This window comes from Lynx rufus, unplaced genomic scaffold, assembly GCF_022079265.1.
Source record: "Lynx rufus isolate CCGP_SWC_20201006 ecotype Redwood Valley unplaced genomic scaffold, mLynRuf1.p SCAF_2, whole genome shotgun sequence".
Classification (NCBI taxonomy): domain Eukaryota; kingdom Metazoa; phylum Chordata; class Mammalia; order Carnivora; family Felidae; genus Lynx; species Lynx rufus.
In genome coordinates, this window is record NW_025814834.1 from 216,999,226 (window position 1) to 217,023,015 (window position 23,790).

The 23,790-nt window shown below is 56.0% G+C and overlaps 1 protein-coding gene across 4 annotated transcripts in view; it reads left to right on the forward strand.

The window, feature by feature from the left end:
* The window catches only part of RERE (arginine-glutamic acid dipeptide repeats), a 423,597-nt gene extending 400,808 nt beyond the window's left edge, over window positions 1-22,789 (forward strand). For 3 of the 4 annotated variants that reach the window (XM_047083211.1, XM_047083213.1, XM_047083214.1), the window contains 11 exons: window positions 10,543-10,705; window positions 11,829-11,921; window positions 12,251-12,450; window positions 13,688-13,849; window positions 14,351-14,464; window positions 14,742-16,063; window positions 16,173-16,395; window positions 16,695-17,418; window positions 19,064-19,210; window positions 19,704-19,884; window positions 20,238-22,789. In XM_047083211.1, coding sequence (XP_046939167.1) covers window positions 10,543-10,705; window positions 11,829-11,921; window positions 12,251-12,450; window positions 13,688-13,849; window positions 14,351-14,464; window positions 14,742-16,063; window positions 16,173-16,395; window positions 16,695-17,418; window positions 19,064-19,210; window positions 19,704-19,884; window positions 20,238-20,271 — 3,363 coding nt within the window. In that variant the 3' untranslated portion in view covers window positions 20,272-22,789. The remainder of the gene's footprint in view (window positions 1-10,542; window positions 10,706-11,828; window positions 11,922-12,250; window positions 12,451-13,687; window positions 13,850-14,350; window positions 14,465-14,741; window positions 16,064-16,172; window positions 16,396-16,694; window positions 17,419-19,063; window positions 19,211-19,703; window positions 19,885-20,237) is intronic. The other variant, XM_047083212.1, reaches the window with a different exon arrangement.
* Window positions 22,790-23,790: the final 1,001 nt, after the last annotated feature.

Below are 23,790 nucleotides of genomic sequence, written 5' to 3' on the forward strand. Positions count from 1 at the left end.
GAGCACACTTCGAATAGATGTGCCCACTTTTGATAGATGCTTCCTGCTGGAAGTAATTTGGAAAGGTGCTTTGTAGCATATTCAGAAGCCATTTTTTGAAGGACTCTGCTTGATCAAACTCTTCACCTTCCTCAGAGAAAGAAGAGTTACTGCTTTTAGGTCAAGAGGCCTGTGAAGGTCACTTGCTTGGCACATCTCTGTGACATACGCAGCCTAGAGCCAAAAGTAGGCCAGAGGGCTTTGTCCATAGCAGAAGCCATTGGATGGCTTGAGGCATGGCCGGCAGGTTGTGAGGGGTGCTCGTGGCCGTGGGCTCCCAGGGTCTGTCTGGTACAGTCCTTGGAGCTTGTTCCTGGTGTGGGAAGTAGAACGTATTTGTCTAGGCTCGTGCACAATTCTGATTGTGCACTGTGCCAACCAGATGTTTTTCTGAACCTGGTACCCCGGCTTCGGGCAGGTGTGGTTCTGTACTTCTTGGGTGCGGCATTGGGGGGTGGGGGAGGTGGCTCCGCCCTGGGGCGGGAAGGCTGGCCACCCATCGTTATCAGGGACGCACAGTACCTTCGTTTGCTTTTCTTCCTAAACTATTCAGGGTCCATTGAAGAGGTTTAAGATACTCCCTAGGTGAAAGATAACCCAGATTTGAGCCTCTGGCTTTAAGAAATACATTGATTTCCCCTTAGTTCATAGCAGAGTGGTTAAGAGCATAGGACTCTGGAACCAGACTCCCAGGGCTACCATTTGAAGCTGTGTGAGCTTGGACACATGGCTTTGTCCCCTGTGCCTCGGTTGTCTCATGTGTAAAGCAAGGATGATGCGATTTATGTGTTAGGGTAGCCACGAAGATGACGTGTATATTAAGGAAAACATTTATTGTGCTTAGCTCTCATCTTTGCAGATTTCGTAAGCCCGGTGAAAGGTGACTGGTGGTCTATAAATCTGCTGAATGGGGAAGTGGCATTGGATTCCTAAGTCCACCCTCCTGTCAGCCCATGACCCCCACTTTCAGAGCACTGCTTCTAGACACCCATGCACGTGGCTTACGTTTTCACGGGCCCGTGGAAAATGAACTAAAAATAAGAACAGTGTAGTCATTCTTCATAACGCTGGATATCAAATTAAGGAACTCTTCTTATTTGGATATAGTCTGTCTTTTCTACTTCTTTAGAGCTAAAGTGTCATTTCTTTTATGAAATAATGATGAGATCAAGAAGCAGTTATTTTTAATGACCTTATTTGGCAAAATAAAAAGTCAGTGATCTGGTATCCATTTCTCAGAAGTTAATTTTTTTAGAGTTAATTTCAGGTGAATTTTTTTTTAATATCTATATATTTTGAGAGAGAGAGAGAGAGAGAGAGAGAGAGAGAACGAGTGGAGGAGGGGCAGAGAGAGGGAAACACAGACTCCGAAGCAGGTTCCAGGCTTCGTGCTGTCAGCACAGAGCCTGATGCGGGGCTTGAACTCATGAACTGTGAGATCATGACCTGAGCTGAAGTTGGATGCTCAACCGACTGAGCCACGCAGGTGCCCCAATTTCAGGTGAATTTTAATGCTCAGGGAATACTCATCTCATCAAATGTTTACTGAATACTCAAGATATTCAAGATACTGCCCTAGACTTGTGGGTATTTGCCGAGGAAGTAGGCACAGACTTGGGGACATTAGGTCACTCATGGTTACGGTTTGGGGCACCTGGATAGCTCAGTTAAGCATCCAACTCTTGGTTTCAGTTCACGGTTCGTGGGTTCGAGCCCCATAATGGGCTCCGTGCTGAGAGGCAGAGCCTGCCTGAGATTCTGTTCTCTCCCTCTTTCTCTGCCCCTCCCCCCATTCATGCTGTCTCTCTCTTCCATTCATGGTTACGGTCCAAAGGAGAGCCTGTGAGTACCAGGAGAGAGACAAGTGTGGAAAAGTTCAGGTGTGCAAATATGATGACCTCAGGGGCTTGGGGAGAAGGAGAAGGAAGGCTTCGGGGAGAAGATGGCATCTGTGGTGACCTGAGCCCTGACTGGTGAGGACTCGGATCCAGACACTGAGGGGACAGCAGACTGGCCGTCGTGTTTGGCACAAGCCAAGGGCTGTGAGGGTGGGGAATGTAGTAGAAGGGTCTTCTGTGGCCAGAGGGAAAGGCCCGGGAGAGGCAGCAAGGCGACTGGGCCTTTGTTCTGTTGGTCTTGAGAACCTGGAGCCTTCACTGTGTGCAGAGGGTAGTGACCAGGTCACTCTGTGGGAGAGGACAGGCCTGCCTAGGAGCTTGAGTCTGGACATCTGAGTGGAGGGGAGGTGTGGGACCAGACGGAGAATCCACAAGTGGTCAGCAACTGAAGCAACATCGAGCTTAGGAAATCTCGTTACAAGTTTGGCTAAACAGAAAAATAGCTCTGTTTCAGTTTCGCCACAATGTATAAATAAATAGTGGTCATCATTATTTAAAAAAAAGACAATTCTTTATCCTGCTCAACTAGGATTTTTTAAAGAGAGGTTGGGGGAGTGCCAGTTTCCAGAACATCTCTGTGGGCGTCTTAGCGTGGCCTCTTACAACCTGTTCAACCCAGGAGAGCGTCACCCGCTTCGAGTCCTCTTTCTCCTCCGTCTCCTTCGCCCTGCCCCCGAGGAGCCTGAGGTGGGTAGGGGAGATCGCCTCGCCCAGACGCTGGCTGCCTCCTGGCCGTCGGGTCCTCTCGCGTGGCACGTTCGGTAGGTGCTCCTCCAGCCTCTCGCTCGCGGAAGGCGGTGATTTCTGCCGTGTGCCTTCAAGCAGATCGTCATCCTGTCACGTGCTCTCTGAGCCCACAGAGTCGGTGTTTAACGATTAGCAGCAGAGCCGGCTGACGGTGTCAGGGCTCCGTCAGGGATTAGGGGATTCGGTTGGTTAACAAAAGAAGGAGCCCAGGAGAGCACCGCTTTAATTACCAGAGTCGATGCTGGAAGACGACCAGTTGCCTGCTGGAAAAAGATCCATAAAGGTGGCCGCTCCCGAACGTAGTTGATGGCGCTACCCGGCACCGGGCTCCTCACCTGAGCCGTGCAGGACACTCGTCAGCTCCAGCCCTGGAGTCCTCGGGGAGCGAAAGGAAAGAATGACTGGTACAGTAGCCCGTGCCAGGAAATTTTACTGACTTGCTTCACGACCCTCGAGTTAGTTTTGGCCAAGAAATGCAGCTGTGATTCCCAGGCAGAAGTGGTTGTGGATGTCAGAGGGCCCAAGCTCAGCTGCAGGGTCAGAGCACGCCGGTCCGAGGGCTCCCCAGGGGCCTGGAGCGCGCGGGCTTGCCCGGACCCGCTCCAGGAGCCGCGGCCACGTTCCCCTGTGGCCTTGACCGCCCTTGGGACCCCGGCTTGGGGAATGAAGTCTGAGAAACAGCTCCGTGCCATGTTTCCTTCTCCCTCCTGCCCCTTCTGCGTCTGGGACCTTGTTTTGTAACTAGTCATTGCCTACTGGAACTTCTCTCTGGAAAAACACACCTTCTTTTAATAAAAGGGGCTGGGGCTTTAGATTTCTCCATTCCATCCAGCAAGGGCGGGTTTCTTTACTTCTCTGCCTGGACCACCAAAGAAGGGACTGGATGGTAACTGAAGGGCATCATCCTTCAAACAGAGTTTTTGCAGCAAAACACCTTGATTGTAACCAGCTGTGCTTTCGCATGCAGACTTAAGGGAAGGTGTGGATTGGGTGGAGATCATTTAAGTGTATTCTCTCTCGTATTCATGTTAAAATATTTATCTAGCATTGGAACAGTTAGTAATAGATCTTAAAGAATTAAAATAACTTCTCCTAAACGCTTACTTTCTAACCCCTGCAGTGGGGTATGTCAGTTGTGTGCAAAGGTATGCATTTGTCAGCCCTACCACACAGTGGGTCCTGTCCCGTCACATCAGCAGACAGGGGCAGGCGGGCTTGAGGGGCCTGAATGGCAGCTTCAGAGAAAAGCTGTATTTCTAATGCCATTATCCATGTGGAGGATGGCTTCTAGGCCTCCTCCCCACCCCTGCTGCCCCTCTGTTTTGAGTACGTGGTACCTGGCTCCGAGAGGATGCCTGTTGACGCTTTGGTGGAGAAGAGGAAGTTAGGAGCGGCTGTCCCTCCTCGGGGGGAGGAAGCATTGATGGGTGGCCTCCACTGGGGACCTTCTGTGGCTGGTGCCTGGGCACTCGCTACGGTACAGGGACCCAGATAGAGTCCTTCCTTCCTTCGTCCCTGCCCCTCCTGTGCACGTACCAAGGACTGGTTTGTCAAGGCCTTCCTTGGCCGGACTGAGGCCAGCGGGTGTTAACCATTTTTCCTGCTGGTCACGGAACCGCACTGCGAGAATGGAAGATACAGGAATAGGGCCCTGGACACCGAATTGAAGGGAGTGTGAGAGAAGAGGGTTATTTCCAAAAAACCAAGGCCTCGCTTGGCCTAACAGTAGGTGGCAGGCTGCAAGTACCCCATGGTCTGCGTGCACTGTGTCCAGCTCGGGGCGTCAAGACTGGTTGGTTGTGGCAATAATAATATGTTATAATCACAAAAATGGGGACTCAATCCTGGGCGTACCCTTATGTTTCTAACATTGGACAAAAACGACTGACTACCTTTTCGTGCCTCCACGTCAGCCTCCCAGGGGTCTCCTGTCTTTGAGTTGATGCTGGGCCGAGGTGAGAGAGAACCCAGGAAGTTGAGGGCTTGCTGCTGTGCTCAGTTCAGGACAGACCTGCCCCGCCGTGAGCCCTTGACCCTCGCTGTGCTTACGGTGCCTTCTCGCTCTGCCATCTGTCCTGTGCCTTCACTTCCCCAGGGTCCCTTAGAAGACACATAGCTTATCTTACTTTAAAAAATACATGCGTGTTTGTGTGTGTGTGTGCGTGTGCGTCAGGCTGGACGGGCTACAGGTTCCGCTCCCGTAGCGTTGCGGTGCCTGAAGGAAGGAAATAGTCTTGTCTGGGGGCATCGTTTTAGCCAAGTGGTACAGGCAAATTAACCTGCTGGTCAGACGGGAAGGAGACCCAGTCGGGTTGTCCCCCGCTGCAGGGCTGCGAGCTCCCACCTCCAGCCCCCGCCCGCCTCTGCTCTTACACACACGCATGCGGTGGGATGCTCACTCTGGACCCTGGGACGCGTCGCCAGTCTGACGTTCACCTAGATGTACCAGCAGAACTTACCTGAAGGCTGCCAGTAAGTGCTGAGCAACCCCAGTACCCCTCACTCCCCACGTTTCAGTTCAGGCTGTCCGGGCCGTGGAGCCATGAAGGGAGCGTGCCCTGCCATTTTATGTCGGGCGAACTTGATGGACTCACGGTCTAACACGAGGCGACACAGAAGTACAATGGTGACCGGGGAGGAGGAACCAATTGTCCTACTGATTCCAAGTGGTGGAGCCCAGGAAGCTTCTGGATCACAGGAGTGGCTGTGATTGAGCTGTCTGCTGGTGCCTGGAGCCTTTTGTCAACCTGACACTCTCTGTCTCTCGTCCCAGCCCCCACCCACCCAGATAGAGGGCTGCACAGAGCATCTTATACCTCCCTTTTCCTTCTGTCCCCACCCCATGTTTGCTTTTGGATGGAAAATCAGAGAAACCTACAGGGGCCTGCCCCCTCCCCCCTCACTGGCTTGTCTGGGGAGAGGACCTGCTGTGCAGAGCCTGCCTGGGAGGGAAAGCCGGTGCCTAAATCCAGGAGCAAATCTCTTCTTGCCAGCGGCTTTTTGCTTATGACCTGTTGGGAAAATCCAGCGCCCCTGCCCCCCCCCTTCACACGCTGCAGAAAAGGCGAAGAGTTGGAGAGAGAGAGAATCCACTAAATATAGACCAGTGGCTTTAAGCGCTTCTCTTGGCGAGCACTGCAGCCCATAATGCTGTCGACCGGAGAGGACGTCGCCCCCTCTCTTTCCCTTTTTGGCCCAGGCACTAACCCAGTTTAGTCGCTCGTGCCGTGTGCAGTTACAGCACAGAGACGGGAGGTGTGCTGGCTGCGAGGCCTTGTCGCGAGGTGGGGGAGAGCCCCGGGAACAAAACCGCCGCCGCGGCCGTTCGTGTCCGCGTTTATGCCTCTGTGTCCGCTTGCAAGCAAAGGCGGGAGCTCATTTGCAAGGCTGCCTTTGTGGAGCTGCCTTTTGATCGATGATTGCCTGTGTTAATGTTTCAGCAAGCTATTGATTTCTGCAACAGCTTTTGTTCCTGAATTTATGTGCAGCGGGTCTCTGCAGCACACACTATGCATGTTTGATTAAAGTTCAATTGACTTCGTTCCTGGTGAGGCCTCTAGCTGCCTCATTCCCTGTTTGTAGAACCAGACCTTTTCCCGACATGTTCTTTTGTTTGTGCCCAAGACCTAGCCACCCATGCAGTCACCAGTATGCTGTTTCTAATCCGCCTAGATTCGCTCCGTTCCAGTGTTTAATCCCTTCGTAGACGGTACAGTGCTTGAGAGGCAGCTAATAAAACCTGGCCTGGATTTTTTTTTTTAAAGTTAACTTCATGGCTGTGTAATTGGTATGCATAGCATATATACCGTAAAAGGACACCCACTTTAAGCGCAGTGAGGGCACCGTTCAGGGAGTTTGACGACCGTAAACCCGCGGGGCGTTTATGGGATTTATTCTTTCACCCCGAAAGGTTTCCTCATATTCTTTTATAGGTAGTTTCCTACTTCTTGTCCTCTGGACTCTGGGCAACCACTCGTTTACTTTTTGTGATTGTAGATTTGCCTTTTCCAGAACAGACCCCCACAGTCTGTGCTTTTGTGTCTGGCTGCTTAGTCAGTGTGATGTTTCGAGGTTGATCCGTGTTGTCACGTAGATCAGTCGTTTGCCTTTTTACTACCAAGTAGTATCTAGTAAGTGGATGCACGGTAATCTGTTTCTCCCTTCTCCTGTTGAGGGATATTGGGATAGTTTCGAGTTTGGGGTGGCAAAGAGTAAAGGTTCTCTGAACGTGTTTACGTGGAAAAGTCTTTGTGTGAGCATGCTTTTATTCTTTTGGGTAAACACCGAAGAGTGGGATCAACTGCTGGGTCATATGGTAAATGTTTAGCTCTGTAAGAACTACCAAAGTTTTATGAAGTGGGTAAACCATTTTATATTCCCACCAGCCATGTATGAGAGTTCTAGTTGCTACCCCATCTTCCTGAATTTTGAAATGTGTAGTTCTCATTTTCTGAACTGGTTTTAGGCCTATAGTGGAGAGTCCTTCTGGCTTGGTCGTTTGATCCCTGGTACTGAGAAAATAGAATGTGTTCTGGACTCTCTTTCTTGTCGGAAGGCTATTCTTTCCTTCCTTTTTTTTTTTAAGGTTTATTTAGAGAGAGAGCAGGGGAGGGGCAGAGAGAGAAGGAGAGAGAGAATCTCAAGCAGGCTCCATGCTGTGAGCACCAGCTCCTGAACCGCGAGATCCTGACCCGAGCCCAAATCAGTAGTCCAACAGCCAACCAGTTGAGCCTCCAGGTGTTGACAAAAAGTTGATGATTATTTCAGTATTAGGTTTCTTTGTCATGTCCTGCTTTTCTCACATACTTGAGGAAGACACAACACAGCAGGAGTGGAGGTTAAGGTTGGGAACCCGGCTTTTCTTGAGCCTTTTTCTGCCCGGTGTGTGACGTTAGGCCAGTATCATAGCCTCACTGGACTCTGGCTTGCCCTATTTTAATCTGTGAGTTATGCTGTCTTCTAAGACCATTTGAAACTCTTTCAGACATTCATGTTTGAGAAATAGAAATACATTGAACCTTAACACAGGTTAAAATGGCACAGTTTCACTTACGAGCAGGTTTTTTTTTTTTATAAATATAGTCGAGTACTGTAAATATATTTTTTCCTCCTTATGATTTTCTTAGTATCATTTTCTTTATTTTATTGTAAGCATGCTGTAAAAAATATATGTAGCGTATATAATACGTGTTAATCAACCGTTTATGTTATCAGTAAGGTTTCTGGTCAACGGTAGACTGTTGATTAAGTTTTGGGGGAGTCCGAAGTTGTACCTGGATCTTTGTGTCAGTGCCCCTCACCTCCAGTCCCTTGTAACTGTGTGAGTCAATATTGTGTCACAGATCAACGTTGTACAAAGGGGTTAGGGTGGCTGCTTTTTAACAGCCTGTAAGTCAGGCTGAGGTTTGGCAGAGACCCTGCTAGCACCTTCCCACCTGATTTTCTCTCCCATTTTTTATTCCTTCTCTCTCCTGTAGCTTCCCATTTCCTCTTACACCCCAGGCCTTTCTCATCCACTGGCCCCTAAAGTGACTTCAGCTAGAGGAGGTGGGAGGAACCACTCTGGGGTCTCACATCCTTCCTTCCAGCTTTGGGATTGGGCCGTGGCTCACTGCACTAGTTGCCCTTCTGAACTGATAGAGCATGTCACGCTGACAAAGTATTGAAGGGTGACAATGACTTGCCTTGGCTTCTGTTCTGTATTTTCTCATAGGAGGACCAGCGTCAGATCAGTTTTGTATCCGCACAGGTCTCTTAATCCCCCACTGGGTGTCTGGGTTTGTTCCCTCCGCCAGCCAACACCAGAAGATCAGTAGAGATAAGTGACTTTCCAAGTCGGGAGAATGGGAGATAAAGAGCAGGAGCCAGGAGCTTCTCAGATGATGACCTCAGGGGCTCGGGACGCTCCGGTCACCACGGGGACAGTTGTAACCTACATTTGTAGAATAACATGTGACAGACAAACAGGTCAGAAATCCAAGGGCATTTCCTACATTTTCCCTTGTTCAGTTACTGTCTCATGGAACTGGAAAGGGGGTGGGGTGAGCTTGTAGATTTGCCTGTGCTCGTCCTTGGTGGCTGGCTCCTGGCCTCCCTTGGCCTGGGGTCACGCTTCATCTGTTAACTATTGGCAGTCACTAGCATTTGGCTGAGTGGCACTTGGAAAGACTGGAACCTATCCACAGCTCCAAGAGATACATGCTATGGACCTGTGGAAGCCAGTCAGAAGTTCCTCTGAACCACAGGCTCCTTTAAGGGTCTGGCAACAGCTGCGGTCCCACTTCTTAGAAAATGCACAGGCATAGAATCCCAACTCTGAGCGGTGAGCACTCAACACGCGCGGGTTACCTGCTTTGCAGAAGCCATTTCCCCACTTAAAACCTGCCCCCTTCTCTTCAAACTGACTTCTCATCGTGTTCTAAGGCCGTTGCTTCTGGGGGGTGTTTTAATGAAATCTCGTCTAATGGGGTGCTCGGCAATCACAAGAGTTTGTCGCCTAGTATCTGCGCTTATCTCCTTCAGTCTCTCCAGCACTGGCCTTTCCAGCTAGATGGATCTCAGGTCACCGGAGAACAGAATCTCTCGCTCTGGCTCTGGCTCTGGCTCTCGGCTCCTCCATTCACAAAGCAGTGAGCCTTCCATGAGGCTAAGTGGTGCTCTGGCCAAGTGGCTCCAACCTTGGGTCACGAGTTGCTCCCAGGATGACTTCCAGGATACACTGTCCACCAAGTTGATTGTCCACAGGATTGATTCAGTTAGAGAAGATCAGTGTGATCTAGGCACTCTCACTGCTTTAAGTGTTTTTGGGTTTTTTTCCCTCTAATTCCAGGTGAAGATACTTTACCTTGGGATGTTTAAGAAATCGGTCTTTGTCAGCCAGGGTTAACCAAATGTGGCACAAGGGCAGCAGAAGTGCCCCTTTTTAATGGTTGCATTTGGGTTCATATCCCCTTGCTGTATTTTTTAAAAAGCTGTCTTGCCTGCCTTTCTGCTGGGCCACGAAAACCTTAAAGACCGACCTTGTGGGGTACCTGGGTGGCTCAGTTGGTTAAGCCTCCCACTTTGGCTCAGGTCATCATCTTGCAGTTCGCTGCTTCGAGCCCCGCATCAGGCTCTCTGCTGTCGGCACAGAGCCCGCCTCTGCTGCTCTGTCTCCCTCTCTCTCTGCCCCTGCCCAGCTCGTTCTCTTTCTCTCTCAAAAATTTAAAAACGAAAGACTGACCTTGTGACATGTGGCATTTCATCTCTGCATCAGTGCCCCTGTGTACGTGGCCCTCGGGCGTCACCTTCAGGATTTTGTACCAGCTTGTCCCACTGTGGTCACTCAGACCGGCTGGAGGCCGTGGGGCAGTTCTCCTGGGTTTGGGGAGAACTCCTTTTTTCCTGACCCCGGCTCCCCACCACCTGAGCGCCTGAATTGTCGGGGTTTTTTGGAGGGGGAGAGGGGTTGTTTCTGGAATAGCCTAAGTGGCCAGGCGTTCCCTTGTCACACCTGTATGATTTCAGTGCAGTGCGGTGAAGAAACCATCTGTGCGCACACACGGTTAGCGGGCAGGGATTTTCCCTTTTCTCGGTTGTTTATCGCTGTACCTCCATGCTGGCGTCTGGCACATGGCAGCTACTCAGCAGGTACTTGTTGAATGAATGAATGTTCTAGATATCTAGAGGTTCTGCTCCCCTGGGCTGAGGGGACAAGTCCAGTCCCCCTCACGACTCAGGAGCAAAGCGTCCTTTGCGCTCCTCCCCGGCACGGCACAGCCGATCCCAAGTAGCTCCTGCTCCTGGCAGAAGAGGGCGCTGCAGGGCAGGGAGAAGCCATCCCGAGCCCTTCGTCACCGCCGGCCCTTCTCTCCCGCAGGGGGAGCTGATCACCTTCTATTACTACTGGAAGAAAACCCCCGAAGCAGCCAGCTCCCGGGCCCATCGCCGGCACCGCAGGCAGGCCGTGTTCAGGAGGATCAAGACCCGCACCGCGTCCACACCCGTCAGCACGCCCTCCAGACCACCCTCCAGCGAGTTCCGTAAGTGCGGGGCTGCTCGCTGTCCCGGTTCTGGGCCTGCACTCACAGGTGTCCTTGTCGCAGAGTGGCTTGGGGACACCATGTGTGTGGTGCAGGCGTATGAAACTTGCGCCTGGATGTAGCACTGACTTGGGGGACTTGGTAGGAGAGGTTCATAAATTATTTATGCATTTCAATTTTTTAAGTAAACTCAACATCATTGTAGCTTTTTATAAAAACGTAAGTCTTGACTTGTCCTGGGGTGTTTTCGATAATTTCAGAGGAGATTTCCCACTTCGTGGCGGGTGTTCTGTTTGAGTTACTGCGTTGGTATTGTGTTGGCAATAAGATTCACATTTTCTTCTTTTTCTCCTCTTGGTCCCAGTGTAATATGCAGAATAATTTGATGTTTTCTTAACTTTTTTTTTTTTAATTATTTAAAAAATTTTTATTTTAAAATGTTTTGTTTTCTGAGAGAGAGAGAGTGCAGGTGGGAGAGGGACAGAGAGAGAAGGGGACGGAGGATCTGAAGTGGGCTCTGTGCTGACAGACTGACAGCAGTGAGCCCGATGCGGGGCTCGAACTCACAAACTGTGAGATCATGACCTGAGCCGAAGTCGGATGCTCAACCCACCGAGCCACCCAGGCGCCGCAGATACCTTCTTAACCCGTAAAAGCTGGCGTGCAGCAGCGGGGCCAGTGGTTCTGTCCTGGCCCAGGGTGCTCCGCCTGAGGGTTGCTTACGTGGGACATGCAAACCAGAATCGACCCAGTAGGGCTGGCAGGGGCGGGACTCGGTGGAGAGGGAGCGCCTCGGGACGTCCGCATGTGTCAGGGAAAGCACTTGGACGCACTTCGCCTGCTCCCATTCCCAGTTTGTGGGCATCAGTGCTCGCCACTCCGGGATGCGGGTGTGACGCCAGTCCCCCGAAATACGGTAGGGCAGACCCTCGGGTACTTCACCCGAGTTTTCGTTCTGATCACCGGCCCTGAGGAATTCAGAGTGGGCCTTCGTGAACACTGCCCCTTCCAGGCGACTCTGGTGGCTCAGAGCCTGGGGCAGGCCACGGGTCACAGGTGGTCCCGGTCTTGGCCAAGCATGATGGTGTCTCCCCCATCCCTGTTGTGTTCCTGCCATGCCCAGTGGACCTGAGTTCAGCCAGCGAGGATGACTTTGACAGTGAGGACAGCGAACAGGAGTTGAAGGGGTACGCCTGCCGCCACTGCTTCACCACCAGTAAGTGGGGGTCTGTGGGAAGGCGGGGGGGGGGCGGCGCTTTCGCTGAGGCAGGCCAGGTTCAGGCGCTTCCAGGTTCGGAACGTCTCGTGAGTCCAGTTGAAGACCTGCCAGGGAGTCGCTGGCTTGACGTCCGCATTGCGCTTCAGGGTTACTTGAGAAAAAGCAGAAGTTCGTATTTGTCGTCACTCCCCTGTCGAGCAGTCAGCGTGGTCGGGGTGGAGGTGGCGGGTATTCCTGAAATCCTCTCCCGCCCTGGGAGAGAGCGGCGGGTGTCTGTCCGAGCCCACGGAGGGGCCCCCCACCCGCACCCCTCTTGCCTCACGCAGCCTCCAAAGACTGGCACCACGGGGGCCGGGAGAACATCCTCCTGTGCACGGACTGCCGCATCCACTTCAAGAAGTACGGCGAGCTCCCCCCCATCGAGAAGCCTGTGGACCCCCCACCATTCATGTTCAAACCTGTCAAAGAGGAAGACGATGGGCTCAGTGGGAAGCATAGCATGAGGACACGGCGCAGTCGTGGCTCGGTGAGTCCTCGGGCAGGCGACCTGGGCCGCTTCGGGTTACTAGGATGCCCGGGCTTGTGCCTCCCGGGAGGCTGGGAGGTGACCGGTTTTATGTAGAGGACCAGCCTCCTTGAAGGAGTGATTGGCCCAAAAATACTAGTTCTGTCTGTGGGTCTGGGAAGAGCCTCTGTTCTCTCCTTCCCTCCCTCGTGTCGTCCTCAGGGAGTCAGTGGGGTGTGTGTCCTGAACTCAGCGTCAGTTTCTGGCTCAGTGCGTGCTCTCCAAGTCCCTCAGACCTGCCTCTGGCCCCTGAGCCTGACACCTGCAGTGGCCGTGTCTCTGCTGCCTAAACTTGCAGCTGCCTTTTTTTTTTTTTTTTTTTTTTTTAAAATAAGTATTTGATCCAGTTTTGGAAACTTTCGGTACATTTTTGTCCTCACTATATAGCCCTTTTCATAAAGAGGTTTTGTTTTCTAGCTTGGAAATGTGTCAGCAGGGCCTTTGGGAGTGAGAGTTCTCACTAGGGATACCGCCAGAGTCTTCCCCCGTGGCCAGCCTCCCCAGCGGCCCTTGCAGGCCTGTAGAGGGCACCGTCCACCTTCCTCTGACCCTAGCATCTTGTCAAGGCTGCCGCGCCCTGGCCACCCAGCACATGGACTGGCGTGAATCATTGTATCCCCATCTCCTCTGAGTCCCATGGCTTTGCAGAAATGAACCGAAGTGCTTGGTGGTTTTAGGAGCTGAGCCACATTATTTGTCGGTTTATCTCTTTGGGTCATTTCCCATCCTGTCAGATGAAATCAGCAGGTGTTTGGTTTGGGCAAGGAAATGGGCAGTTCCGTGGAACAAACAGGAAGGGTGGGGTGATTTAAAGCAGACCCTGTGTGTGATTGCCATTCTGGAGAACCTGGCAGAGTAAACGGCCCTCGCCAACTTCTGCCCCTCGGAAAACCTCGCTCGTTTCTACCGCACAGCATCCAGGACCATCCCTGGAGATGAGCATTTTAAGTTAAGAACTGCTGTCTCCTCTGTGTGAACCCACCCATTCACCCCTCGTTCCTCCCTTCAGTCCGCATTGACCCCCACACCGTGAGGAAAAGCTGCAGGTGCCTGTCACTTGCCAGGCACCCTGGTCTGGGATCTGCCATAGGGCAGGTGTGTGGGTCTGCTCCCGAGGCTCCAGCATGTATGCTGGGCCCAGGTGGCCCACAGCAGAGCCTGGGGTCCAGTCTCACCAGCCTCTGGTCTGGGTGGGCAGATGTCTACACTGCGCAGCGGTCGTAAGAAGCAGCCAGCCAGCCCTGATGGTCGCGCCTCGCCGATCAATGAAGACATCCGCTCCAGTGGCCGGAACTCACCCAGCGCTGCCAGCACCTCCAGCAATGACAGTAAAGCAGAGACAGTGAAGAAGTCGGCCAAGGTGAGGTGCCTGTCACCGAGGGTAGCGGGGGCTGCTTGGGCCTGCCCCCTCATTAACACCCCAGGTTGCTGGAGTTGATGTTCAGCTCCCTCAGACATGGGGCTGCGGGTCGTTCCTGGAGCCGCCCTGGGCATCAGCATTGCCTGGCCTAGGGCTGTGGACTGGGGTCTGGGGTCTGGGGTCCAGGGCCTGGACAAAGGTGGTCCGCTGCAGCTCCCAGCACTGACCTTCAGGAGCCGTCTCTGCCTCAAGTTTCCCAAGGCCTCGGAGGCAAAGGGTAGGGTGTGATTAGAAAGGCTCCCTCCCCCCAAAGCCAAGTTATTTCCACCCCCAGATATTTGTTTTCTCCCGGCCTCAGCTGGTCCCTTCCAGAACTTTCTTGCTTCTGGAGATGGAGCTCAGAATACAGGAGCAAGGTGTCAGCGAACCATTGTCGTCTCTCCCGGGGCTGAGGGACCCCCTCCCTCGGCCTGATGCCCCTCATGGGCTTTCCCACTGCAGAAAGTGAAGGAGGAAGCCTCATCCCCCCTCAAGAGCACCAAGCGCCAGCGGGAGAAGGTGGCCTCCGATACAGAGGAGGCCGACAGGACCAGCTCCAAGAAGACAAAAACCCAGGTGAGCTGTGCAGCCTAGCCACAGGGACTGTAGCTCAGGGACTGCTACCACCCCCCGAGAAGCCCTGAGCCCAGGGTCTCCCTGGGGCACGGCAGGGCCCTGTCTCCTAGGGAGGGACCTAGAGCGGCCTCCGACGCCAGCCGGACCAAAGGAGGACCTGAGGTCGCCGGGGCCAGGCTCGCCGCCTCGTCTGCACGAGCCTTTGTTGTGCGCCCGGCACGAGGCAGAGAGAGCCCTTGCCCTCCGAGAGCTTCATCCCTCCCGTCTCCGGCCCTAGGAAATCAGCCGGCCCAACTCGCCATCCGAAGGCGAGGGAGAGAGTTCTGACAGCCGCAGCGTCAACGATGAGGGCAGCAGTGACCCCAAAGACATCGACCAGGACAATCGCAGCACGTCCCCCAGCATCCCCAGCCCCCAGGACAACGAGAGCGACTCGGACTCTTCGGCCCAGCAGCAGATGCTACAGGCCCAGCCACCGGCCTTGCAGGCTCCCAGTGCGGCCACTCCGGCTCCCTCCGCCGCCCCCCCAGGGGCCCCCCAGCTCCCCGCCCCGGGACCCGTGCCCTCTGCCACTGCGGGCCCTCCCCAGGGCTCCCCCTCAGCCTCCCAGCCCCCCAGCCAGCCGCAGGCCCCAGCGGCTCCCGCTCCCCATGCGCACATCCAGCAGGCACCCACCCTGCACCCACAGCGGCTGCCCTCACCCCATCCCCCGCTGCAGCCCCTGACCGCGCCGGCTGGCCAGCCCTCTGCCCCACCCCACGGCCAGCCCCCGCTGCATAGTCAGGGCCCGGGCGGCCCCCACAGCCTCCAGGCCGGGCCCCTGCTGCAGCACCCAGGCCCCCCTCAGCCCTTTGGCCTCCCTCCCCAGGCCCCTCAGGCGTCCGCTCTCCCTCATGCCTCCCTGCAGCCCCCAGCCTCGCAGTCAGCACTGCAGCCCCAGCAGCCTCCGCGGGAGCAGCCCCTGCCGCCCGCCCCCTTGGCCATGCCCCACATCAAGCCCCCGCCCACCACGCCCATCCCCCAGCTGCCGGCCCCACAAGCCCACAAGCACCCGCCTCACCTCTCAGGGCCCTCGCCCTTCTCCATGAATGCCAACCTCCCGCCCCCACCGGCACTGAAGCCCCTGAGCTCGCTGTCCACGCATCACCCTCCCTCGGCCCACCCGCCTCCCCTGCAGCTCATGCCGCAGAGCCAGCCCCTGCCCTCCTCCCCTGCCCAGCCCCCAGTGCTGACCCAGAGCCAGAGCCTGCCCCCTGCCGCTCACCCCCCAGCAGGCCTCCACCAGGTGCCTCCCCAGCCGCCATTTGCTCAGCACCCCTTTGTCCCTGGGGGCCCCCCTCCCATCACTCCCCCCGCCTGCTCCTCCACCTCCACCCCGCCCGCGGGGCCTGGCCCTTCAGCCCCGCCACCCTGCTCTGCCGCCGTTTCTTCGGGAGGCGGCGTCCCCGGGGGGACAGCCTGCCCGCTCCCCACCGTCCAGATCAAGGAAGAGGCTCTGGATGATGCCGAGGAGCCCGAAAGTCCCCCGCCCCCGCCCAGGAGCCCGTCCCCTGAGCCCACTGTGGTGGACACCCCCAGCCATGCCAGCCAGTCGGCCAGGTACTGGCTTCCCCGGAGCGTGGGCACAGCCAGGGCAGGGCCAGGCTGGGCGGCTGGGGCAGGCGGAGGCCCCGGCAGGGCCCCATCGAGAGATGTGACCCTTCTCCAGGTTCTACAAACACCTGGACCGTGGGTACAACTCGTGTGCGCGGACGGACCTGTATTTCATGCCTCTGGCGGGATCCAAACTGGCCAAGAAGAGGGAGGAGGCCATCGAGAAGGCCAAACGGGAGGCTGAGCAGAAAGCACGCGAGGAACGAGAGCGCGAGAAGGAGAAGGAGAAGGAGCGCGAGCGGGAGCGCGAGCGAGAGCGGGAGGCGGAGCGCGCGGCCGTAAGTTGGGGTCCGCCAGGCAGCCCCGCTCTGGGGCTCACTGTCTCAGCTGCACTCTCGGATGCCCGCGGGCGTGATCTTTTCTCTCAGAGGCACAGCCCCGGCTGGGGCGCGAGGGAAGCTGAAAGCGCAGAGCGGGCTGTCCCAGCGGGGCCCAGACCGCGTGCTTGCGGCCCAAGCCTGTCCCCGGCCATGGTTGGGGCTGGCCCCTGGTGTTGCGGAGGAGGGACCAGGTTGGCCGGTCGGTACAGGCCGGCAGCTGGGCACCCGCCGCTCACACCCCCGCCCCCTTCCTTCAGCAGAAGGCGTCCAGCTCGGCCCACGAGGGCCGCCTCAGCGACCCCCAGCTCAGTGGTCCCGGCCACATGCGGCCATCCTTCGAGCCGCCACCAACCACCATTGCTGCGGTGCCTCCGTACATCGGGCCCGACACCCCCGCCCTTCGGACTCTGAGCGAGTACGCTCGGCCCCACGTCATGTCGCCCACCAACCGCAACCACCCCTTCTACATGCCCCTCAACCCTACCGACCCCCTGCTGGCCTACCACATGCCCGGCCTCTACAACGTGGACCCCACCATCCGCGAGCGGGAGCTCCGGGAGAGGGAGATCCGGGAGAGGGAGATCCGCGAGCGGGAGCTGCGGGAGAGGATGAAGCCGGGCTTCGAGGTGAAGCCCCCGGAGCTGGATCCCCTGCACCCAGCCACCAACCCCATGGAGCACTTCGCCCGGCACAGCGCCCTCACCATCCCCCCCGCTGCGGGCCCCCACCCTTTTGCTTCTTTCCACCCGGGCCTGAACCCCCTGGAGCGGGAGAGACTGGCCCTGGCGGGCCCCCAGCTGCGGCCTGAGATGAGCTACCCTGATAGACTGGCGGCCGAGCGGATCCACGCTGAGCGCATGGCCTCGCTGACCAGCGACCCCCTGGCCCGCCTGCAGATGTTCAACGTGACTCCGCACCACCACCAGCACTCACACATCCACTCGCACCTTCACCTCCACCAGCAGGACCCCCTCCATCAAGGTGGGTGCCCCCCCGGGCCGGGCTGTGACAGGGTGCTGTGGGCTGAGCTCTGGTTGACAAGGTACGGACCAGACGGGCAGAGCCGCTGTCCAGAGGCGGAGGCAGTTCTTTCCCGAAGGAACCCTCAATTCCTGACAGACCTGAGGACGTTCAGCATCTGTCTGGGAATCCTCAGCTTGCGGTCTCCTGGTTAAAGCTTCGTTTCTTGGTCCTGTGCCTCCGGTGCCAGGGATAGCAGGAAGCAGCCTGTGCTCACTGAGGCAGGTTCAGGGCGGGAGGTGGGGCCTTGGAGCCCAGGCGAGGCCATGGGACACCAGGGAGGCTCTAGGGAATCTTTGAGTGAGAACTTAAAAAGAACATTCCTTCTGTTCCCCACTGAGGGACGGGGCCTGGGCTTCTGCTGGCTCATCCGGTCAGGACCACCCGGCTCTCTCTGTCCACCCTGGGAACGAGAGCTCCCCCAGGCCCGCCGACCGGCCAGCTGGGGTGAGGGGGGCTGTGCCTGCACCGGGGCGCCGGCGCCTGCCGTGGGCTCCTGTGGCACAGCCCACGTGCAGGACTCCCAAGCAGGTAGACCTGCCTCCGGACTAGGGAGGCGGGTGACAGATGGAGCAGGACCGGAGGTGGGGAGGCCTGCACCTTCTTTCTACCTGTGCGCCCAGCCCCGATGCAGGGAGCCCGGACTCCGTGCACGAGGATGCTTCTGGGGAAGCCGAGGAGCTGTCACGTTTACCCCACAGTCCTGACATCTGGAACTTCATTGCCGCCCGGCATGGGCTAAGCTCCGTGGCCGGTGGATGTGTCCTAATGCCGCATGGGGACAGGCAGTCGTTCGTTCATACAGCATTCATCCGCTTGGCAGATATTTGAGTGCCCGTGATGTGTCGGGCACAGTTGTCAGTGTTGACAACAGCCCTACGCGCGTTACCTTCCTAGCCTAGAAGCGGTCAGTCAGCGTATCTTGGAGTGTGAAAAGCAGCGCGTGTTCTGGAGGACGGCAGAGCGGGGACAGGGAACAGGGGAGCTGGGGGCAAGGTTGCTGTTAGAGAGGAAAGCTCGCCAAGACGGCAACTTTTGAGCGGGCTCGACGGTGGGCAGGGACGTCCGCAGGGACAGGGCGAGCAGGGGCACCTGGCCTGAGAGGAGAAAGCGGGGCTTAGTGAGTCTCACCCCGCCAGCTTCTGGGCAGAGGGCCAGGGAGGCAGCTCTGGGCAGCGTTGCCAGTCTGGCTGGCAGCTGGGCGAGAAACGCTGGCTGGACCCGAGCGGCCCTCGGGTTCCGGTGGACCTGACAGGTGCAGGGCAAGCCTGGGGTGTTGGGCTGGGTGGGCTCTGATGACATGGGGTCCTCGGCAAGACGGTGGCGGTGGGGGGGGGGGGGAGACTGTGCCCCTAGCCATGCTCAGGAGCGAGCGGAGGGGCTGTGTGTGAATAGCCGGCTCTTTACCTCCCTGTTGCTTTCTGGAACTTTACTGCGGGTGGGGGTGAGGGCAGCCACCGTGGGTCAGGACTTTTGGTGGCCCTGGTGGCCAGGAGCCGGCCATGGTGAGGAGGAAGCCACCGGTAGTCACGGCCAAGGAGGGCAGACACGGAGAGAGCCCCGGCGCCCCGCACCCCCCGCATCTGGACTTCTGCCCCTCTTTTAGGTTCAGCAGGCCCGGTGCACCCGCTGGTTGACCCCCTGACCGCTGGCCCTCACCTGGCTCGCTTTCCCTACCCCCCCGGCACCCTCCCCAACCCTCTGCTTGGACAGCCCCCCCATGAGCACGAGATGCTTCGTCATCCAGTTTTTGGTAAGAACGCACCTGGGGAAGGAGGGGTCCAGGTCCAGTGCGAGAGTTGGGTTGGTGTCTGATGTCCCGTTCGTTCATTCCCTCATCCACGTCTTCAGCAAATACCCGATGATGTTTCCCGAGAGCTGGGGGGGGGGGGGGGGGGGGGGGGATGGGTAGAGATGCATAAGAGCCAGGACGAGGGCAGTGCGACGTGAAGGAACAACAGAGGCGCCGAATTCACATTGCGGGGTCAGAGCGGACCTCTGTGAAGAAGAGCCTGAGCCACGAGGCCTGAGGACGAGGGAGCGTGTCTTCCATCCGTGTTCCCCCAGCCTCCACCCCTGGGGTCAGGGGATCTCAGGAGCAGTACCTGCTCCCCGGGTCCCTGCGGAGTAAGCAGCCCTCCTGCTCCCCGCCTCGGGAGGCCGTCTCCTGACCTGACCCCCTCGCCAGCCGCGTCCCGGCCGCTCCCTTGGCCCCTCCGTCTCAAAGGCCGTTCTGTGTCTGGCAGGTACCCCCTACCCCCGAGACCTGCCTGGGGCCATCCCACCCCCCATGTCTGCGGCCCACCAGCTGCAGGCCATGCATGCCCAGTCAGCAGAGCTGCAGAGACTGGCCATGGAGCAGCAGTGGCTGCACGGACACCCCCACATGCACGGTGGCCACCTACCAAGTCAGGAAGATTATTACAGGTGAGGCGGGGAGAGGCCGGGAGGGAGGGAGGGCCTCACTGTCTGAGCCCAGGCTCCCACCTGTCCCACCTGTGGCCACTGACCCAGCCTGACGGTCGCCCCTCCTGGCCGTGCCCACCGTGTGCTTCGCCCGTTTCCACAAAGGCCACGCTCCCCCGCCCCCCATGGCTCTGCGGGCCCCGGCCTCTTGGCCCTGGAGGGGACTCCCAAGGAGCCATCTTGACGGGAGGGAGACGAGGGGAGGGTCGGCTGCACGAGAGGCCACTCTGGTCACCTGGACCCTCGAGCTGCATGCCTGGTCACACCTGCCCAGGCCTGGTGCTGAATACTTTCTCCCTTTTTTCCCTTTCTAGTCGACTGAAGAAAGAAGGTGACAAGCAGTTATAAGTTATTTATTTGTTAACGCTGGCTGTGGAAACCCCAATTCTTGGGGGGAGAAACAGGACTTTTTACATACAATACGAGCTACAGAAGCAAAAAGAATATCTTCTAAAGATTTCTTTATATATTTAAAAACCCCACAACTAAAAATGTTATCAGCATAATAGTGTTTGTTTGTAGAGAGAATACCTTGAGACTGGTTTGGGTCTCCCTGCATGACAGTCCCCCAGAAACTTAGTGAGTCCTGGACTGGACTGAACATTCAGAAAACTTTCCCTGCAATCTTGGGGTTTGGCTTTAGTTTTCTTTTCCTTCCTTGATTTCTTGGTAGGTGCTAGAATCCAGTTCACACCCTTCACTGTGTGTGCAGACACACTCAGCCACGTGTGTCCCAGAGCCCACGAGGTCTGCAGATAGGTGGCATAGGAGTTTGGAATCCAAGAGCTATAATTTTTAAAAAAACTTTTATTTTAATACATTGTAGGAAATCTTCATAATTTGAGAAAGTTCTGCAGCATGGCTTTTTACGTCTGTAAATAAATAATTTTAGAATGGCATTTTTTTTCTTCCACAAACTATTCTGATCTATTTTTTCCAGCCATGTCACTAATTGTGAATTCCTACCAGCTATTGACAGAATACAGAGTTGATTTTTTAATAAAAAGTTATATATAATTATCCCTTTAATTAAAGGGAACAGATGGGCGTTACTAATTGCAAACGGGCAGGAGCTTGGGACGAGGTTTGGTCGCAGCAGTGGGCATCCAGGGGTTTGCAGGGACGATGTTACAAACCGTTTCTTTGTTTTGCTGCCTTGATTTTCACTTCTGTCTGTTCCTAGCTTGTGCTTCGCCAGAGGTGCGGATATTTGTTAGATCGAACCTTTTTTATTTTGTACCAGGAGCGCCGGAGTTAAGTGTCCACCTTGTTCTGTCTCCACGGGATAGAAAGCACATGTTTCTGTGTGTCTGACTGTAGATTTCCTTATACATTTCTATGCACACACGTTTGGCTGTCCTGGATGAACTGCCTTCTTAAATACTCTGACAATTTCGTAAACATTCTAGAAAATTCAACCAGAAAACGACTCCCTACAAATAGCACACGCTTGCCAAAGGAATCTGTTAGAAACTTCCCCTGTTGTGTGTCATCACTAGGATCTTCCCGCACTGAGGCCAGGCCACCCCTGCCGCACGGCCTGAGGCCGCTTTTGCTTGAGGGAGGCCCGGAGTTGGCACGGTTATGGGTGGGGATGCCGTTTGAGTCCCCCTCTTGCTCTCGTTCCTGGTCGGAATGGCTTCCTTCTGCCTGGGAGCTGCCCCTCTGAGGGCTCGGGCTGCTCTGCAGGGGGCCCGCCTCTCCTTCCTAGTTGTGGACGTGATGCACTTTCTCCAGAGCGGGGCCGGGCGTGGGGGGTGTCTGCGCCTGTTGATGAAGTGTTCCGTCAGGATGTGACCTTTCCCCGTTCCTCTCCCCTCAGACTGGGAGTCACATCCAAGAGCTGTGGGATGACAAGAGCACGTGTGGGTCGGTGGATGTGGGGCGTGTCTAGGGCTGGAGCCGAGTCGGGGTAGGAAGAGAGGCTGGCGCTTTGACCCAGAAGCCAGCAGGTGTGAGCTCAGATCCAGGTTCCGGATTCAAGCCTGCATCAGGGCCATTTCCAGTTTCTGTTAAAACTACGTCCGGTTTCAGTCGGGACAGATAGAGGATTGTTTTGTCTGTTGGGAATGTTCGTGGTTCTCTCCTTTGATTTTTCTCTCATTCCATTTCTGCCTTAACTTTAGCTCCTTAGAGGGGAGGCGAGCTCAGATGAACCCTGTGTCATCAGACTTGGGGCCGCACGGGCACGAGGCACTTGTTTCCTCCGGGGGGCGGGCCGGCTCTCCTGCAGCCCCTGCCCCGCTGCCCCCACCTTCTCTGACATCTTTGGTTTCCTCTTGGTGGCACACAGTGCCCGCCATTCAGTTAAACCTTTGCCGCCTCTCTGTGTCCTCCGTTTTTCCAAAGAAGAGACGGAGTGAAGTACTCGAAAGTCTCCGCTTGAAAACTGTCTGCAGGCGTTTTCTTGTTCGGTTTTGGTTCTTTCCCCATATCCCAGGGTGAAGCACTGAGATTCTTCCACTTAAAAACCTGCAACCCGAAACCCTCACCTGGTCAGCTGCACTTGGTTTAGGAGGCCCCAGACCTTCACAGTGTCTTTGAAGCCCGACCCCTTGGTTTCCTTTTGGATTTTCCTTCCTTTTGTTTGAAGTTTGGTTTTGCTTTTCTGTGTTTTGTATGTATCTTGTTGAATGTTGTCAAGATTGAGCTTTGTTTCACTGCAGGAGCAGAGTGTACATTCTGATTTGCTACGTTTATATATATCTTGAAGCTAAATGTATATATGAGTAGTTTGCCATGAGATAACACAGTGTAAACAGAGTAGACACCCAGAAATCGTGACTTCTGTGTTCTCTCCATTTTGAGTCTTTTGTAATTTTTTTGAAATATTTGTGGACATAAATAAAACCGAGCTACACTACAACAGCTGGGTGTTGACCGGTGGACTGTGTCTCATTCCTGGGAGCGGGTGGGGAGATTGGCAGTCGCCCTCCACCTAGGTCCCCCAGGGCGGGCAAGGGGCGGAGGGGAGCGCCCGGTTCCCCGCCGTTACTGGCACGCGGCTCGCCTGCCCTCCAAAGCAGCTTCCGGAAAGATTCCTGTCTGCCATGCCTGGTGGGAAGGGCAGGGTTTCTCTGGCTGAGTGCTGCCAGGGGCTTGCTCCAGCCTGAGTGGCTGCAGTGAGCTCACCCAAGCAGCAGAATGGGTCTGGGGGTGATGGCCCTGGGACCAGGAGCAAGCAGCCTCCCAGGTGAAGGGGCGTGTAGCTCCTTCCCCTGCTCAGAGGAGAGGTCTGAGCCACCCACCAGCGCGGTGGCCTCCTACTCCTGTCCCCTGTCCCCCTCTCCTGGAGGCCTGCCAGTGCCCTAGCCCACCCTCAGAGTTGCTCTCTGGGATCACCCCATCGCAGAGGGACGGACAGCAGATGGCCTGCAGGGTGTGGACGTGGCCGTGAGGACGCAGCAGTCCTCAGAATGGATTCGGGCCGTGCTTTCAGCGACCGGCAAGGGCATTTTCTTGAAGCTTCCAGACTGTCCCTGGAAATTTATACGCTCACCTCTCCATCTGGAATATGGGTTTCTAGATGTCCTGGGAGATGGAGTGAGAGCAGCCCAGAGCACTTACTATTGATAAACTGCCCTCAAACCAGGCAGACAGACTCCCGTGGTGGGGAAGGCCTGGGGAACGGCACGTGTCAGAACTACTGACCTTGGACGAGAAAACTTTGCCAACCAGAGGGTCCCGGGTGGCCTGCACATCGGTGGCCCTAGAGACGCTTCTGTGTCCTCCCAACGGCAGGAGTCCCGCTCAGCAGCTTGGGTAGTCAGGGGGGACAAAGTCGCGGGGCCCGCAGAGGGGGCACAGGTGACTGTCGTTCCGGGTCAGGGACGAACAGGCAGGATGGGAGCGGCCAGGGGCGTAGAG